The sequence below is a fragment of the Lissotriton helveticus genome, chromosome 7, assembly GCF_964261635.1.
Source record: "Lissotriton helveticus chromosome 7, aLisHel1.1, whole genome shotgun sequence".
NCBI classification, from domain to species: Eukaryota; Metazoa; Chordata; class Amphibia; order Caudata; family Salamandridae; genus Lissotriton; species Lissotriton helveticus.
Genome location: NC_136068.1, coordinates 138,441,532 through 138,459,767, shown reverse-complemented (window position 1 = coordinate 138,459,767; position 18,236 = coordinate 138,441,532). Strand labels below are relative to the sequence as shown.

General features: G+C 45.3%; 1 protein-coding gene across 3 annotated transcripts in view; it reads left to right on the top strand.

Annotated features, from left to right (window-relative positions):
* LOC144768246 (interferon regulatory factor 4-like) overlaps positions 1-18,236 on the top strand; it is a 237,736-nt gene that overhangs the window by 87,318 nt on the left and 132,182 nt on the right. For all 3 annotated transcript variants that reach the window (XM_078651763.1, XM_078651765.1, XM_078651764.1), the window contains 2 exons: positions 9,657-9,768; positions 11,766-11,867. In XM_078651763.1, the coding sequence (XP_078507889.1) occupies positions 9,657-9,768; positions 11,766-11,867 (214 nt within the window). The remainder of the gene's footprint in view (positions 1-9,656; positions 9,769-11,765; positions 11,868-18,236) is intronic.

Sequence of the window (18,236 nt, the reverse complement as noted above, 5' to 3'; positions counted from 1 at the left end):
GGCCATCACTATTAAAGGTGCTTTCATATATGCACCCGAGGCTATACCAAAGGTTACATCAAATTTTCATGTCAACGAGTCCATTGAGTTACCTACTTTATTCACAATCCACAAAGCAGCGCTTATCAGAACTTTCTCATACTGGATGTGTGGAGACCTGTAATGCGCTGTTTGGAAAAGCAAAGAATGATACAAAAGTGTAAGCAGCTGTTAGTTCCCCACATCTTCACTAATATAGGGGTTCCATTTTACAAAACTGATTATACCAAGAGGAAGCTTACTTTGCATCTAAACCCTTTATAGCTTAGACCAAAGGTGCACCCAAGCAAAACATAGGGCTCAACTGCTCCATCTAGGCCAATCATTCCGTAAAAAGTGTGCAGAGCTGCAATGTGAAGTTTTAGATACATCTTTATGGCATAATATTGTAGTGACATCACTGCAAGAAGAAATTAACAGGTGGGTAAGCATTGGTTAAGAATTCATACAAAACTATTTCAACTGTTAACCCATCTCCACCATAAAACTATTTGCTACTGTTTGCAAAGCAGCACGGCTGGTGAATATATGCTTGATTCATGTTTTTAAAGGAATTAGTTACCTAACTGTAGCAACTGGTTTGCATCTTGAAACAGCATAGTTTCACATGCAATACACCTAGCCACCACCAGGAACATGAGCATTAGGACCCACACATAAAAGGCATATTCATATAATGTTGGTGCAAAAGCAAATCTGAAGCGGTGGCAAGCTTGGAGCAAGTCAGAATTGTGTCTTGATGTCACACATGAGTTTTTCTTACAGACATTTCCAATCAGCGTCCACTAGTAATCATATGCACAGCATACAGTTGTGTACGATATCAAGTTGCAAAACTACTCTTACAGGTAAGTAAATATTAGCTTTCCACTCACTGTAAGATAGTCTCAGAACAGGTGCTATCTGAATCACACACCTTATTCATCTAAAGATTGACGTCGGACCAACTTGGCACATTGACCTAAACTGTGAAAAACAACTATTGGGTAAAAAACAGTAAAGGTGGTAACTCTAATGTACCGTCATCATAGTTACGCAGAATGGCACCTTACCGAAGAACATGTCTACATAAAGTCAACCTTACTAGTGGAGTAGTAGCTACCTAGGTACTTAAACAGTGGCATCTATCCAAAGTGTGATATCTATACAGAGATGATGGAGCCACATAGTGTTTTCTGTCTCAAACATAGCTACCCTCATGTTATTTCCACACGAAGATTGGGGGGGAGACCACCCGAATTGTGGTCTCAGGCAAAAATTATTGTTTTCTTGAAAAAGCACAAAACAGCGTTAGACCCTGCCTCTTATCGCCCTATAACCCTGATAAATGCAGACAGCAAGATGTATTCTAAAATCTTAGCTATTCGATTAGCTGGGGGTAATCCATAACGTAATATCACCTAGGCAACATGGATTTATCCCAGGACGCAGCACCATAGACCACATTACAAGAACTATTTTACTCTTTGATGCCGCCCACATCTCCAGGGATCCAAAAGCACTTATCTTACTTGATGCTGAAAAGGCCTTTGATAGGGTCTCCTGGCCTTATTTATGGGAGACCCTGTCAAGGGTCGTAATAGTCCAAGGATTTATACAGGCATTCACGATGCTTTAGTTTCAGCCTAACGCAAAACAATTTTTAAATGGAGCCCTTACAGATACTTTAAAAATAACTAGAGGTACCCAACAGGGATGCCCGAGCTCACCTCTCTTGTTCGCACTATATATAGATTCCTTCCTACGACATCTGGAGGCTAATCGAAATATTAGCCCCATCATTTCCCATGGGTGGGAAACTAAGGTATTGGCTTATGCCGACGATATTGCTTTGGTAACTTCTAATCCTGGAACATCTATGGCTGAGGTTGAAGCAGAAGCGGCAAGATTTGAACAATTATCGGGTTATTCCCTTAATCAATCTAAAACCCAAATCATCTGTAAGAATGTTAGTATGGGCAATGACACCAGACCGGTAGAAAAGGCTACGTATCTTGGAGTAGATATTATGGCCAGTGTAGAAAATATTGTGGATGGTAATATTCACCCCTTGATAGACAAAACCAAATCTGAATTAGTTAGATTACATAATTTACATTTATCGATAATAGGTAGATGTAATATAACTAAAATGCTGTTTTTCCCAAATTCTTGTACTTTATAAGAGCAATCCCGCTAGAATTGAGTAATACCTGTTTGAAAAAGATAGAAGATTTGTTTTCTCGTTTTATCTGGGCATATGAAAAGCCCAGAAGAGCGTATAAATATCTCTCTCTGCCAAAGAAAGGGGTGGGTTGGCTCTACCAAATATAAGATTTTATTATTGGGCAACCACTCTTTTGTATAACCTTACTCTTATTTCTTATAAGCTAATAGATAATCCACTTGAGGATATACCTGCACCCATTGAACTTATAATGGGCAAAGACGCATGGGGATAGATTTGGAGGTTCTTGAACGATTCCCATTCATTATAAGAAAGTACGCTTCAAGACGCTGGTCGGTGGTTTCAGAACTATGAAATTGGCTCGCAAAATGCTAGGATTGGGTCGCCTGAATTATTATACACCGATCTATAATAATCCTAACCTGCCGGAAATGTTTAAAGACTTAGGGCCCGATGTAGGTGGCAAATACCGGTCGGAAATGGCCGAATTCGACCGTTTCCGACCGGTATTTGGCATCTTGAGATGTAGAGGGCCAGATTTTACAGATTCTGTAAATTTACCGAATCGGTAAATTTACAGAATCTGTAAAATACCGAATCGGTATTTTTACCGATTCGGTACCTTCCAGATGTAGGTGGGACTCTTCTGAGTCCCACAGGCCTTTAGGAGTCGGTATTTTACCACCCAATCCAATTGGGTGGTAAAATACCGAATGCAGGTGTGCATGCACATGTGTGCATGCACACCTGCGCCATGTGACACACAGACATGCCCTTAGGGCATGTATGTGTGCCACATGGCACACATGCCTGTATTTGGGGTGCTAGAGGGTGTCAATGTGACACCCCCTGCACCCTTGCAGGAATCGGTAATTACCGAATCGGTAAATACCGATTCGGTATTCCCCATTGATTCCTATGGGCTTCAAGGCCCATAGGAATCAATGGGGGATACCGATTCGGTATTTACAGAATCGGTAAATACCGAATCTTACAGATTCGGTATTTACAGATTCTGAAATACCTATGGGCCAGATGTAGGTAAATCATATTTACCGACTCTTAAATACCGAATTTTACCGATTCGGTATTTAAGAGTCGGTAAATATGAAGTACCGAGATGTAGGTAAATCCAGATGTGGATTTACCGATTCTTTAAAAGTCGGTATTTACCGATTCGGTAAATACCGACCGGTAATGCTCCATTCATTCCTATGGGCTTTGAAGCCCATAGGAATGAATGGGGCATTACCGGTCGGTATTTACCGATCGGTAAATACCGATTTTTGGCAAGGGTGCAGGGGGTGTCACTTTGACACCCTCTAGCACCCCCAAAAAAGGTTCGGGGGCCATATGGCAGGCATACCTGCCCTAAGGGCAGGTCTGCCTGTCATATGGCACAGGTGTGCATGCACACATGTGCATGCACACCTGAATCGGTATTTCACCATCAAATTGAATTTGATGGTAAAATACCGATTTCTTAGGCCTTGTGGGACTCATAAGAGTCCCACCTACATATCGATTTTACAGATTCTGTAAATATACCGGTCGGTAAATTTACCGACCGGTATATTTACAGATTCGGTAAAATTACCGATCGGTAAATTTACCGAACGGTAAATTTACCGATTCTGCCCCCTACATCTCAAATTCCTTTTACCGGTCGGTAACGGCCGAATTCGGCCGTTACCGACCGGTAAAACCCTACCTACATCTGGCCCATCTCCCCCCCTCTAATTTACCACTTCTAAAATACCGAATCGGTATGATTCGGTATTTTAGAAGTGGTAAATTAGATTTACCTACATCGGGCCCTTAATAATTAAAAAGTGGCACGACAAAGTTCTGTCTAAGCTCAGCGATTTTTATTCTCTAACTGATATAGTCTCTTTTGAAAATCTCAAAGAACGTTATGAATTAGATTGGAGGGACTTCTACAAATACGTGATTTTCTCAGCAAAAAAAGGTGGCGGCCCATCAGGATTTGTTAATAACCCTATTATAGATAACTTGAGAAAGAATCCACCACCACCTATTGGAGCTGTGTATGACTCTTTTAACTGATTAATGCCGGATGATCTGAATACACGTGCCATTAAATGGAAAGAGGAAATTAGTATTTCTGAAGACTTATTTTTCCATTCAACTGAGCTAGCGCACAGACTGGTAATTCCGGCGCGGCTCCAAGGTCAGCATTCTAAATCCTGCTTCTCACTTTATTACACCCCGAAAAAGATTTCTTAAAGGGGGACAGGGAGAGGGACTTTTTGCCCCAGGTGTTCTCTGTATCAGGCGGATCTCAACCACATGTTTGCCTCCTGCGATGCTCTAAACAATCTAAAACAAGAGATTGCAAATGTTTTTAAGGAGTTGTTAGGGAGGGATGTTTCTCCTTCTTCTTCCCTGATCGGTCTTGGTATGGACCAGGAACTCAAAGGGAAGCCAGGAGAACATTTGTTTTTCATAGGCATGGCTGTGTTTTCGACTTTGCCTAGCTTCAGCTTGGCTAGATCTATCCCCCCAGGCTATCATCAATGGTTATCACGTTTGTTGGCAAACAACAACTTTGAAAAAGCTATTTATGATAAAAGTGGGTTGCGGTCGTGCTCGAAAGGCCTAAAAATCTGGGAACCACGGACTATTTGGCTCGAGAGGTAGAGGGAGCACCAAATCCATCTCCAACCTATCGTTTTATTTATCTATTGTTTTATCTATTTTCTTCTTCTCTATACACTGATGATAAGTGTGTGCCTAACTTCTGCGGCTGGGAGAGGGTGCAAATAAATTAATACAATTGTGCATGAGGAAATGTTGCTGATTTAATATATGTTCTTTTCTTGCAATTGTTTATCTGATTGGCACGTGTAATTCAGAACTTACAGCCTGATTCATGAAGCGAAATTGCGCTCGCAATAGCTGCGAAAAAGCTATTGCGAGCGCAATTCACAAAATCGGCATTCATCACAGATTTTGCGCATTCGCTAAAAGATTCGGAGAATTCCGGCAGGAAAGCATTAGCGAATCGGAATAAAATAGCGATTGCGCAATACAATCGCAATCGGTATTCATGAAAAATCGCTAATAGAGAAATAGGCCAAAATCGCTAATTGCTAGGCGCAAATTAAGGACAACCCAAAGCAGGTGGTAACCATCAAAGCCATGGAATTTTTTTTTTTGAAAAACCGTTGCCCAATCAGAAACAGATGCAGGCCTGACCAATCACACATAAGGAGATGCAGCAGCAGCATTAGGAGTTTCACAATGCCAGGACTGTACATGGTAGTCAGGCGGCGAAGGCTACAGCGAGCAGCACGGAGGAGATGCCGAATCCAGGAGAGGATATTCCGCCAGCGGGTCACCCTGCTGGGCCAAACCAGAGAGCAGATATATGCCAAGTACCGCCTGAATGGGGCAATGATTATCAAGCTAATACAGGACCTTGACCCCCTGATGCAGCACCCAACAAGGCGGACCAATGCCGTGCCTACACATGTGCAGGTATTGTGTAGCCTGCACCTCCTGGCCTCCGGGAGCTTCCAGGGGATAGTTGCAGCTGCTGGGGGGATATCCCAGCCCACCATGTCCCGCTGCATACACAGTTTCCTTGACGCAATGCTGACCCAGCTACACCAGCACATCAAATTTCCCAACAGCCAACAGGATTTGGATGTGACCAAGCAGCAATTCTACAATGTTGCGCAGTTCCCACATGTGATAGGATGCATTGACTGTACTCACGTCCACATATGCCCACCAGCTGCAACGGAGTACATGTACCGCAATCGCAAGTCCTACCACTCCCTCAACATCCAGATGGTCTGCAATGCTAAGTCATACATCACGGACATTGTAGGACAGTACCCGGGGAGTACACATGACTCCTTTATTTTCCGGCACAGCGGCCTCCACACACGACTGGCCAGGGGAGACTTTGGTGAAGGACACCTACTTGGTAAGTACACTTGCCCCACAATGTCACACTGTGATGTAGTATCTGCGCTGCACAGGCACTCACCCTCTGCTCCTCTCATGCAGGTGACAGTGGCTACGCCCTCCGTGAATACCTCCTCACCCCATACCTCAACCTTGCGACACCACAGCAAAGGCGTTACAATGTAGCGCACATACGCACAAGGAATTGCATAGAGCGGGCATTTGGGCTACTGAAAAGCAGATTCCGCATACTGCACAAGACTGGTGGGGCCATGTACTATAGTCCTGATGTGTGCTGCCGCATTGTGGCTGTGTGTGCAATACTACACAACATTGCTACCAAGCGCAGGATACCTGTAGAGATCTCTGGCAGTGAGTCGGAAGGGGACGACCGGCCACCTGCACATGTGCGTCATGCACGCGGGGAGAACCCAGCTGAAGGACACAGACGCCGCAACCATATCACAATGAACAGTTTCTAATGGACCCACCCCCCTCACCCAACAAATCACATTTGCATGCCAATGGAAATAATGACAGGAGGCAGATGTATGATGCAGGAATAAATATTATTGTTAAATGCACAATAATAATGTTATGTCTCCATTCATCAAATGCTAGCAGTATTGCGCCATACTGCTCCTAACAAAACACTGGACATGCTTGTATCAGCAGCATGTCCCAGCCAATGTACATGTAACTCAATTGCGCCTCCGGCGCGCTACACCCAAACACCTCTCTGGCTCTTGCTCTGGGACGGCACGTGTCCCTGCAGTGGGCCTGGTGCTGCGGCGTAACACGCCAACCAGTGAGGCAGACAGGCTGCTGACACTAGAGGCGCCCTCACTGGTGTCGTCCCCCCCCCCATTGCCTGGCCCATTAGGATGGAGTGCCAGCACGACAGTGGTGACCTGCTCCAACACTCGTCCAACATCCTCAACGCATTGGATCAGCTGCTGCTGCTGCGCCAGGGACCGTCGTGATAGCTGGGAGGTGGCATTCCCGATTATATAGTTTGAGAGGGTGTAGGCTGACAGCCGCGTAAGAAGCTGCCGGTGGCGGCGGCGGGCGGAGTTGCGCTGCGATATGAGTGCAGCAGTGTTGGCCTCCAGGGCTGTCGTCATGCGCTCAATATTCACACCCACATTGGCCACATTGCGGCCAATGTTGTTTAGCTGCAGCTGAATAGCCCCTTGCCGTCGTGCCTGCAGTTGGTGTATGCGTAGCATGTGCCGCTCAATGCTCAGGCCTGGCACGCGCACAGCCATCCCCCTCCTGCCGCTGCGTGCTGTATTCTGCTGGCGATCCCTGCCATGCCTGCTCTGCTGGCTGCCCACAGTGGGTGTGCGCACTGTCACCAGAGTAGCTGCACCAGATGTAGATGGTCCAGCTGGTGGTGGAGTTGTGGTTGTCAAAGGTGCTGCGCCGGTTGGTGCTGGCGCAGTTGGTCTTGCCCTGGCTGCGGGGAGAGGTGCTGCGCCGGATGGTGCTGGCGCAGTTGGTCTTGCCCTGGCTGTGGGGAGAGGTGCTGCGCCGGATGGTGCTGGCGCAGTTGGTCTTGCCCTGGCTGTGGGGAGAGGTGCTGCACCGGATGGTGCTGGCGCAGTTGGTGTTGCCCTGGCTGTGGGGAGAGGTGCTGCGCCGGATGGTGCTGGCGCAGTTGGTGTAGCCCTGGCTGCGGGGAGAGGTGCAGCGCCTGATGGTGCAGGAAGTGTCGGTGTTGGCACCTCCTCGGCATCCTCTCGTGCATCATCAATGAACAGCCTGTCGCTGTCGCTGCTGTTGTCTGCGCCAACTGTGGGGGGAATGGGACGTACATTAATTGCATGTATCTGTCACACGTGCAGTTGCTACATGCATGCTGGATGACATTCCCTGCCTGGCTTTGGCATTGCGTACTTTGGGACATGTGAGGCTGCATTGGGGCTCTTATACATTGTGGGCAGACTACATGTCCCACAATGCTTTTGGGCATGACCTAATGTGCATGGTTTGCATGACTTGGGATGAATATGGGAGGCTATAGGGCCATGGCCATTGTTAGGGGACAGGGTCGCAGTCGCATGCCACTTACCTTGGCTGTCTTGGCTGGGTCGGGATGAGTCCAGATTGACGACCCCTATGCACGCCTCTGGCTCCAGAGTGTCCTCCACGCGGTCCTCCATGGGGGTGTTGGGAGGGACTGTTGGATCTCCGCCCCCAGTAGACTGGGTCTCGCCCAGCCTCTCTGCCACCCTCTCCTTGGCACGACCTCGGAGGTCGTACCACCGCTTCTTCAGCTCATCCAGTGACCTGTGTGTCACGCCCACAGCGTTCACTTTAGCAGCTATCCCTAGCCAGATACGACGTCTCTCCATCTCCGGCACCCTCCTGGAGTCCTTCCCAAATAGTTTGGAGTGGTTCTCAACCACTCCCTCGATGAGGTGCTCCAACTCCTGTTCGGAGAACTTAAGCCTCCTCTTGCGCCCGGGGTCCCTGGGCCCTGGTGCTGGCTCCTCTGACATTGCTGCAGTCACTAATGGGTGGGATTAGCAGGTTTGGAAGTGTCCTGGTAGGAGCTCAGTTCAGCTGCAGCCTCGAGATCAGTCTAACAGTACTGAATGGGGGTGGGAACTGCCTGCTTCCTGGTTGTGATGTCATCACTGTGCTCGAAAAGCGACTTCCCGTTTTAGCGATCTCGCTACTAGCAAGATCGTATTTTTCGATCGCGCAAATAGCGATCTCGCTAATAGCGATATCGCTAAAGCGTCACGGATTTTGAGGGTAATTGCGATTTTTCTGCGATTTTAGTAAATCGCTAACGCTTTTTGCGGCCGGGAGCGATTCGCTTTTTTTTCTCGCAAACTATGATGAATGCCGATCTGCGCTTTTCTAATTGCGATTCGCTGTTAATCGCTATTTGAGAATCGCAGATTCCCTTTTTCATGAATCAGGCTGATGGTGATCTAATATATGCATGTTTTCTTCGCTGAACTGGTAAATTGCTTGAAAATTGGAATGTGATATATGCAATTTTGAAATCATGCACCAAATAAAAATATATTTTTTAAAAGGAAGATTGGTATGCACACAGAGTGAACTCTGACCAGTAACTGAATATCTAACGAGATCATATTATGAACTCACGGTTTCATTTTTTAATTGTTTCTATGCTCCAAGTGGTTTGCATCAGGCACAGTATAGAGTAGTGATGACTGTGCCTCTGTTGGGAAGCTTTTGGGGGATATTTTTGTACTCAACCAGAAACTCACCTTACTCAATGCACCGCACCACATATTTGTCTAACAATCCAGGAGCTATGTTTCCCGACTTTGAACCATTTAATAATCAGTTGTGAACCACATTGACATTTGTTTTGCTTACAACTGAAAATGGATTATACGAAGAATGTTAAACCAAGAGTTGTCTTGTGCTCAGTGTTGCTTCATGTCCTGGTGTTTTATCTTCACCAGTGATTTAGAAATTATTTATCCTTTTCTTCCTGTCTCAGTCCAATGATTCATTACTTTTTCAGGTACAAGCAATTTCAGTTCTGGAAAAGGACAAAACAGACAAGCCTCCTGGGTTGGGCTGGACGTCTCCAGAACTTCCAGCTCCACGTATGCCCAGCGAGCCTTTGGACTATGGTAAGATCTCCCATCCCTAATGAAACCCCTGGCAAAGCAGGATCAATTTCTCAGACGAGTGCGTGATGAACTGTACTGAACTGTTCTGAGCTGGGGAAGGGTGGGAGTAAATGATATATCTTCTGATGAGAAAACCCACTAATGGGCTCTTCCATGTCATGTCAGCCCCACTCCTGAACCCACAACCAGAAGCCTTCGCTCATCATCAGCTAACCTGGTTGACGTGTCTAGGTTTAGACGAACAAAGTATGGAGGAAGAGCCTTTAGCTCTGCAGCCACTCGGCTCTAGAATGGACTTCTGCCTAGTCTTAGATAGATAGAAGATCTTTTACAGTTTAGGAAAAGGCTTACAACTTGGATCTTCCCAAAAGTATACTTCAGATCTTCATTATCTCTAGTGAGTGATATCCACATAGTAACATATGCGTATAGTAGGGCTATTGTAAGTGTAAGTCAGTGCCAGGATACCCGTGGAGTTATAGTGCGCTTTATTAGTCCAAATAACATAACATAACATAACTCCTACGCTCAAGTACAGGTCAGGCTCTTCTAAGGCCACTCTTCCTAGATTTCTTTATTTTCTGCTATTGCACAGGCCTATTGATAATATGGATCTATGCGCACTGCAAGTTAACTATGAATGGACTGAGGGTTATTTATTATTATTGGCTCTGCATGGAGATAATCTATATGGTACTGTTTCAAGGCAATACTATTTAATATGAGAGATTTCTTATCAATCATGCCATGCTGTGAAGTTATTTTTGCCCTCTTATGGAGATAGAAGTGTGTAATGATCTTTCAGTTTTAACCTGTTGCATTTGTTTGTGATTTACTTATGAAAGGCTCAGTCTCGGGAGGTAATTTGCTTTCCAGTGTCTTCAGTCAGTGGCAGCAGCTTTGGAGAGTTGGGACCTGATTTATAGTTCGGCGGACGGGTTACTGCGTCACAAACATAATGGATATCCCTTCCGCCGTATTACAGGTGCATTATATGCAATGGCACTTGCAATCCGTCACATTTGTGACGAAGCAAACCGTCTGACGAACTCTGAATTAGGCCCTTAATCAGGAACATGCTTCACAAGATCAGAGCTGGCACCTCATTTGTACCTACATGCATTTTGCCTTGCTATTGTTTGATTCATATGAAAAGCGGCAAAATAAACTGTGACTCTCTTTGCCTCCGGTCCTGTTACCACTTTTTTAAACTAATAATTTGATTTAATAATTAAACGCTTAGAGCCATATTCACAAACTACATTTTGTAGTATGTATCTAGTACTACAGCAGGACTGCTCACATGCTACAAAATGCTATTCACAAACTCATGGGCAGAGACCTCTGCATCAGGGTCTCCTATCTTGACTCTGCCTAGGTAGACCTGCCACTTGGCTGGTCTAAATTGTGAGCGCTCTGAGCAACCCACTCATCTTCTTCTGGTAAGATACAACACCACACAAAGCAGATTCCATCCTGCACAGATAATGTAAGTATGGAACTGCTGAGCATTTATTGTTAATCTCTTTGGATCCTAGGAAAATGGCGGCCACCAGTATTCATATCATTGGACTATGAGGCGATGAAGGCATTCAATGGGTTCCAGCAGACACTTAAAGGGAAAACACATTTTTTCTTCCCTGGGACCGATAGAGATAAGTCCAGTCAGTTCATTCTTGGCTAAGGGAGGATGTAACAAGCGTAGCTGACTTCATCACATTTCAGCAAGGAAGTTCACACTCCCTTTGCCTTCTGTGGAGATGGACACATGTCTTTGGTTCATAAGTTGCAGTCAATATGACTGGAGTCTTAGTAAATATTCCCCCGACACAGTGGGCATGTGCCAGTGATACCTTCTCCTCCTTGAGGCTACAGGGGCAGGTTAGGGGTGTGTTCATGGGGCCATCTCAGTTAAAAAAAATATCATTTAACAGGTGCCACAAAGTACTACTTGCCTGTTTCCTCCTTAACCTGTTGTAATTTGTTCTCCTGAATAGGGTGTCGAGTGAGGGGGCCTGCTTACGATTGGACAGCAGTCAGCAAGAGTGCAAACCCGTGTGAGCGCTACAGTTTTTTGAGCAAATCTAGGAATATCTCAGGTAAAGAACAATTGTTTTTGTGTGTCATGTACATATGTGTGTTGAAGTTTCTGTTTAAGAGTCTGTGTTGCAGTATGTGTACTGCCAACTGTATGTACGTGTCTGTCTGCACTAATATGTGTGTGCCAGTCTGTGGGTGTCTATAGGTGCATCACTATGATCCACCTACTCATTGTGTGGATAGTTGTGTTCACTGATCCTTGTATATTGCACCCTCTATATATTTCATCAGTGCTAGTGTCACTATGGGTGAGAGTACTTCCTGAGTTCTGAGAGGCAGATTACTTTATATGGCAAATCCAGAGATTTCCTGGCTGGCTGATGCTTCTGAAAGGCCAGTGGGTCTCAGTCAAAGTCACTCACAAGTCAGTGAGATTCTGTCTTTGCACATTTGTGTCATTGACTGTATTTGTGTCATTGACTGTATTGTGTCATTGACTGTATGTGTCTACTTTCAGAGAGATAGAGGGAAAGTATATGTGTGTGTGCATACTCTTGCTTCTTTCAGTATGTCTCTTCCTGCCTGTATTTGCCTGAGTGTGCCTTGTACCAATCTTGTATGTTGCTGCCTTTACTGCCCTGTACATAGATTTTTAGAGGCCCTAATACACGCTGTGGGAAATGATATCACTGCAGAGACACCACCCCACACCAGTACATGTTTATCAAGTGTGGACTTAAACTTCATAAGTACTTCTTCGTTTACTCGGTGGAAATTGTGATGAAACATGCTCCTAGTTCGTGAAGAACTTGCAGAAAGGATGTGATAATTCTATTTTTATGAATTAATTTCATAAAGTTTTCCAATAAAAAACACAAGGGCACTATACAGAGCCCAACAGGTACAATATTGGCAATGATGTACAGAACTGCATATATATTATCAATAATTGGTTTTAACAGTCCACTATAAAGACCAAACAGAGGAGAGGGGGAAGGGGGGTTGAGGGATCTGGGGAAAGAAAGAAAAGAGTAGCTGCAAGGGGTTGTTATAATTGGCGAGTATGTTAGCTGGGCAGGGACCCATATCATGCGATAAAATATACAATACAGCTGTTAGAAGGCAGTTAGAGGTATATTATAAATACACAGTACCCACTGTAGCTGCAGGCACAGATTCTGCATCAGTTTGTTCAGACTCCACCGCAGCAGCTTGGGTGTATAGATACTGTTCAGGAAGCCATATATCCTTGGGCTGGGAGCGTATGGGCATGAGTTCCCAAAAAGCAGCGAGTTGGTCTTGGCAAAACGCTGCATCTTTAAGCCAATCAGGCGCTAGCGGCAATGCAGGTCCACCCCATTTCATCGCAACCCTGCACTGGGCAAGCAAGAGGAGAATCACCGTCAGCCTGCACATCTCTGCTGGCACCTTCTTGACGTAACCCAATAGCGCAACCTTAGGGAAGCACTCAAGGGGGGGGTGATATCATCAAAAGGATGTGGTAATTCTAAAGCTCACATGTTAGTCCTCATTCCAGACCTGAAGAGTTGTATTTGCCCAGTACCAGGCAGGAATACTGACTGCAAACTGTAATTCTGGACCCAATATTCCCACACTCTGTACCATACAACTTGGAAATGGTCCTTACATGTCTCACAGCATCTAATCATGTCTCTACCTGATTACTTGGGATTATTTGGGAGAGGATGTAGCCTTACGGCTAAAGCAAGCGACATCGAAGCTGGGGAACCGGGTTCGAGTCTCAGCTACAACGCTTAACATCCTGTGATTCTTGGCAAATCACTTAATCTCAATGTGCCCAAGAAAAATGAATGTGTCCTTGTGTAACGAAAATGGTGCTATGTAAAGCGCTCTGATACCCAATTTCTCTGGTCTAGTTTGAGCTATATAAAAAAACTCCCCCAAAATTACTCAAGTTTTTGGATCTGCTGTGTATCTGCCTGTGTCGGTTGGTCGGTCATAGCATTGTATTTATATGCAGGTGCTATATTTAAACTAGCACTGGCATAGCCAATAAGTCTCGCCCTTGGGATCTTATAATTTTTTTGTTATGCTTTACATTATCGTGGGTGAAAGCTAACATATTTATTAGGCATATTATAGAACTGCTTTGACACCTGTGGTGTCACTCATACATACACACATAAAACCACCAACACACAGAGTCACTGGCAGAGAAGACAGAGAGGTACACAACACTAAAAGTACCACCGACAAAGACATATGCCACTGATACATAACACAGATATACGAGAGAACACAAAAACTTGCATTGATACAGACATACCCAGATACATCACTGACAAAGAAATGTGTACACACTCTCATCACTAATACATAGAACTGTGCAATACACCTACACAAGTGTTATAGACACACCTACACACAGCATCTCATACACCAACACACGTCATTGACACAGCTACACAACACAGTGATACTGAAACCAAAACAACAATACACTTACAGCATAACTGATCGTAACAAACAATAACAGAACTTGCATGATATTATACCGAGCCATAACACAGGCACAGCATCACTAACGGACACACAACACAGTACATTACACACAATCACACCGCCACACTTACATGTATATGTACATACCAACACCTGCACAGCATCATTGACGGTAACACAAACACCAACACTCAAAGCACCTCAAGTAGACACACACACGGGCAGCAATCCACGTCCGCCGTAACATAAACTCACAATAAAACATGTCATGGCAGAAGAAAACATGACTACATGTGCAGACACGCTTGAGTGGAGGCAACAGAAGGCACACGTGTCCATGAGGCTTCGCACACACGCGTTCCTTGTGCTGCACTCACACGGCAACCACACACAGCGTCACGCAAACATCGCAACTAGCACACAGCATGCAACCACAGAGAAGCACGCACATTCAGGTGTACTATATGACAGGTACACAGTGAGTGAAACTGTAATCCTCAGTTCAGTCGCAGTTGAAAGTAAAAACCCCAAAATATCGCTATTCCACTCGAAGCAAAGAGAATTCCCCAGTGACGAGCAATCTGCTCGTAAACACAATCACGTATACGAGTCCGCCCCGCGCCCAGAGCCGGAATAAATCCCTTACTCCGCCAGAAAGGTAGACCATTGGCGACCATTTACTGCTGAGGGAGGAAGGGGGCTTCCACAGTGCATTTACATATTGGTATTAAGAAAGTTAAAGCGCACACACCAGATATCAGTAGCCCATCTATGAAGTGCTGCTTGCTCCACTACCTGATGACTAGGTATCAGTTTAGGAGTTATAATCCCCACTACTGACACCCACCCACTCACACCGCTCAGTTACCTTCTCTGGGTAGAAATCCTTTGGTGCAGGTTTGATCTCTGCCATAAAGGGGCTGTGTTTGATATCTTCGTTGTTGCACAGAACTGGATTGCATATTCACCGGCCTCTAAAGGCCAGTACCGGACGCCATATGGCCCATCTCCCCTGTCGTCGCATTCTATCTTGGCTTGCGATGGCCCTTCCACTGAGAAACCTGTACAATGGAAGAGAAAGTGAAGTCACCTCTAGGCAGAGAAAAGGACTAAAGGGAACAAGCCTGTTTTGGACTACCTCCATCTGATAAACTCTCAGGCTACCAGACACCTCTTCAGGCTACCACTCACACCTGCCTCAGGCTCCCGTTGGTTTCTACAAGCTAGTCCATGAATGCATTCCTAACAGAAATCAGTAACGCAGCACTTGTGTTAAACTATTGTTAATGAAACCTATTGCCACTTAGCCTGTGTAACCTTCCCAAGGGACGAAAAACACTGACTCATTTGACAAATTTCATGCAAGGTCTGTCGAGTAAAGCCTCTTCAGCGTAGTCAGTCTGAAGGTCACAGTGACCCAAGTTGAGACTTTCACCTAGGATCACAGACATGTTGTTGTTTAAATGCCCATCACATCCGACTTGTAGACAAAATATGTAAGACCCATATCTATTCTGGATGCGGGTTTGCTTCATGCAGTCTTCAGCACAAAAAACTTCTTTTTTGCTGAGACTCCTGAGACCTCTTAGTTGCGTTACAAGCCTTTCAAACCCAAAGCAGATGACTTGGTTAGCATGCGAACAATGCAGAGAACCATCTTCCATGGTGCCGGGGAATATCAAGAAGGAGTGTAGATTTGTCCAAGAAACCTACAGCAACAACCACCCAAAAAAAACTGAGCTGATGCGGGTAGCATTAATCGGTGACAAGTCCACACTGGGTACTGTAGACACATGCTTTTGCTGACACTTAGTTCGGCGAGTTGCATTGAAACAAATTTGTTCTGAGTACTTACCTAAAGTGCCCACGTCCTCACCGATTACTTCCACTACAAAGTCAGCCGATTTCCCAACAACTCCAACTTCCAGACCATGACCCCAGGCACAAACTTTCTGGTTCCCACACTCTGCACCTACTTTGACTTCAAACGGGCTGAGTCACATGAAAAGAGAAGCAAAGACAGTATTGAGTATGCATTTGAAGAAGAAAGGCAGAGAGCTCACCTAACCAAGGGCACCCAGCCTGGTGTACAAAGTACAAGCACTGAACCCTTCTAGGCTAAATTACAAACTGCCACGACTCCTGTGTTTGTGTGTGTGTGTCCTCCAGCGGCCCCTACACCAGTCATCCTCTCCGGAGACCCCCAGACGTGAAGAAAGTGCGCAGGATGAATTACTCATGCGGCGGTAGCGGCAAAAATTACGAACTGCCACAAACAAATGGTACTGCTAAAGTAATAATGATGAAAGGTAACCTATCGCTTAAAGAGTGACTTCATACAGTCCGGAGTCGAGTCTACGCCGCTTCAGTATGCTGAGACACACTTGTGCGCGTTCGTTCTGGGAAAGTGAAAGTCCGAGAACCACAGCCTGCAGGAGGGGGGAGATACACTGCGTGGGAGACAAGCGCAGGCACGCTAATTAAAACCACATGGCCCCTGCATGCCGCTGCTGGCTACCGAGAGCAAAACGCTCTGGGAGTAAAAATTTCACGAGAAGCTGGGACCTCCACACGCCTTTGGCCAATTGCATACTAAATCCAGACGCAAAGGCCAATCGCGTGTGTGCACCACATGCACAAGCTTCTTCACAAGCTGAAGTGATTCCAAGAGGTTGTTTCCTATACAGCGCATGTGCGCTGCCATAGGCTTGCCCTAAAAAGGTGTTCTGAGCTGTAAAGCACTATGTTAAAAGTATAGAATGCCAGTCCGGAAGTGAAGAAGGGAAGGGTATTTGGCGCACTGAATGATAGAAGAGACAGGATGGCTCAGGGCACTATGAGGGATAGAACAGTGTTAACATGAGACTCTGCCAAGATTGGGATGGCAGAAGGTGGGCACTGTTAAAACAAGCATTTGCAATGCAATAGGTCTCGCATTTGATAGAGTTAGAGCTATTGGCAGCGTAAATGACAATGTCTTTTACCTATGTGCTTTCCTTTACAGCGCAGTGGTCTTTGGGACCTTATAAATGTTTAGCAATGCAGTATATTATCCTGGGTGCTGTGCCACCAGGGATTGAATGGCTATACAATTACTACACACTGGGTCTTGCCGTCTGATTCAGGAATATAAGCAGTTAGCTGAATGAAGTCAAGTGACGGAGTTTATTTAGCTAGGTTACTGATACTCAAAATAAAGCTTGTGTGCCACTGGCAGCCGTCATGACCTTTACATGCGGTCCCACTCAGGTTCCTTGGCGCTGAATAATATTAAACTGCTAAAAGAATTGCCAATCTCCATATTATAAGATGAAAATTCTAACACATGGAGTTTTCAAACTTAGGACAGAAAAAAGTGCACAGTGATCATTATCAGTGTTATAAAATCAGGAGCTTGAAAACATAATCATGAAAGAGGATACAGGGATGTATGACATTACAACGCATGCTTTTACCATGCATGCTGTTACAACGCATAGCGCTTTGGGGTGCTGGATAGTGAATAGTTTAATTTACTATTCCAACTCCAGTCCCCGTGGATAGTAGGGAAGGTGTTGGATAGTAAATTAAAACTATTCCCTATCCTAGAGCGCCCCCCAGTGCAATGCGTTGTAATGGTTTTGGTTGTAAAACCTGCGTTGTAAAAGCACTGCATGGTAAAAGTTGCGTGGTAAAGGATGTTTCCCGGATACAGTAGCTGCCACTTACTGCTGAGTGACTATCTCCCCGGGTCCAAAAATAAATAATAATAATAATAATAATATTGAGCTTATAGAGCGCTCAGTAACGCCATCACGGCGTGTCCCCGCGCTGAAGCTGTCCCAGGAAAAGCAGCAGACAGAAAAAAAACCAGGATCTAAGCAGTGTATAGATGTGTTTTAAGTAAGGTTCTAAACCGTGTTTCACTGCTCTCCAGTCTCAGAGCAGGGGGGAGTTTGTTCCAT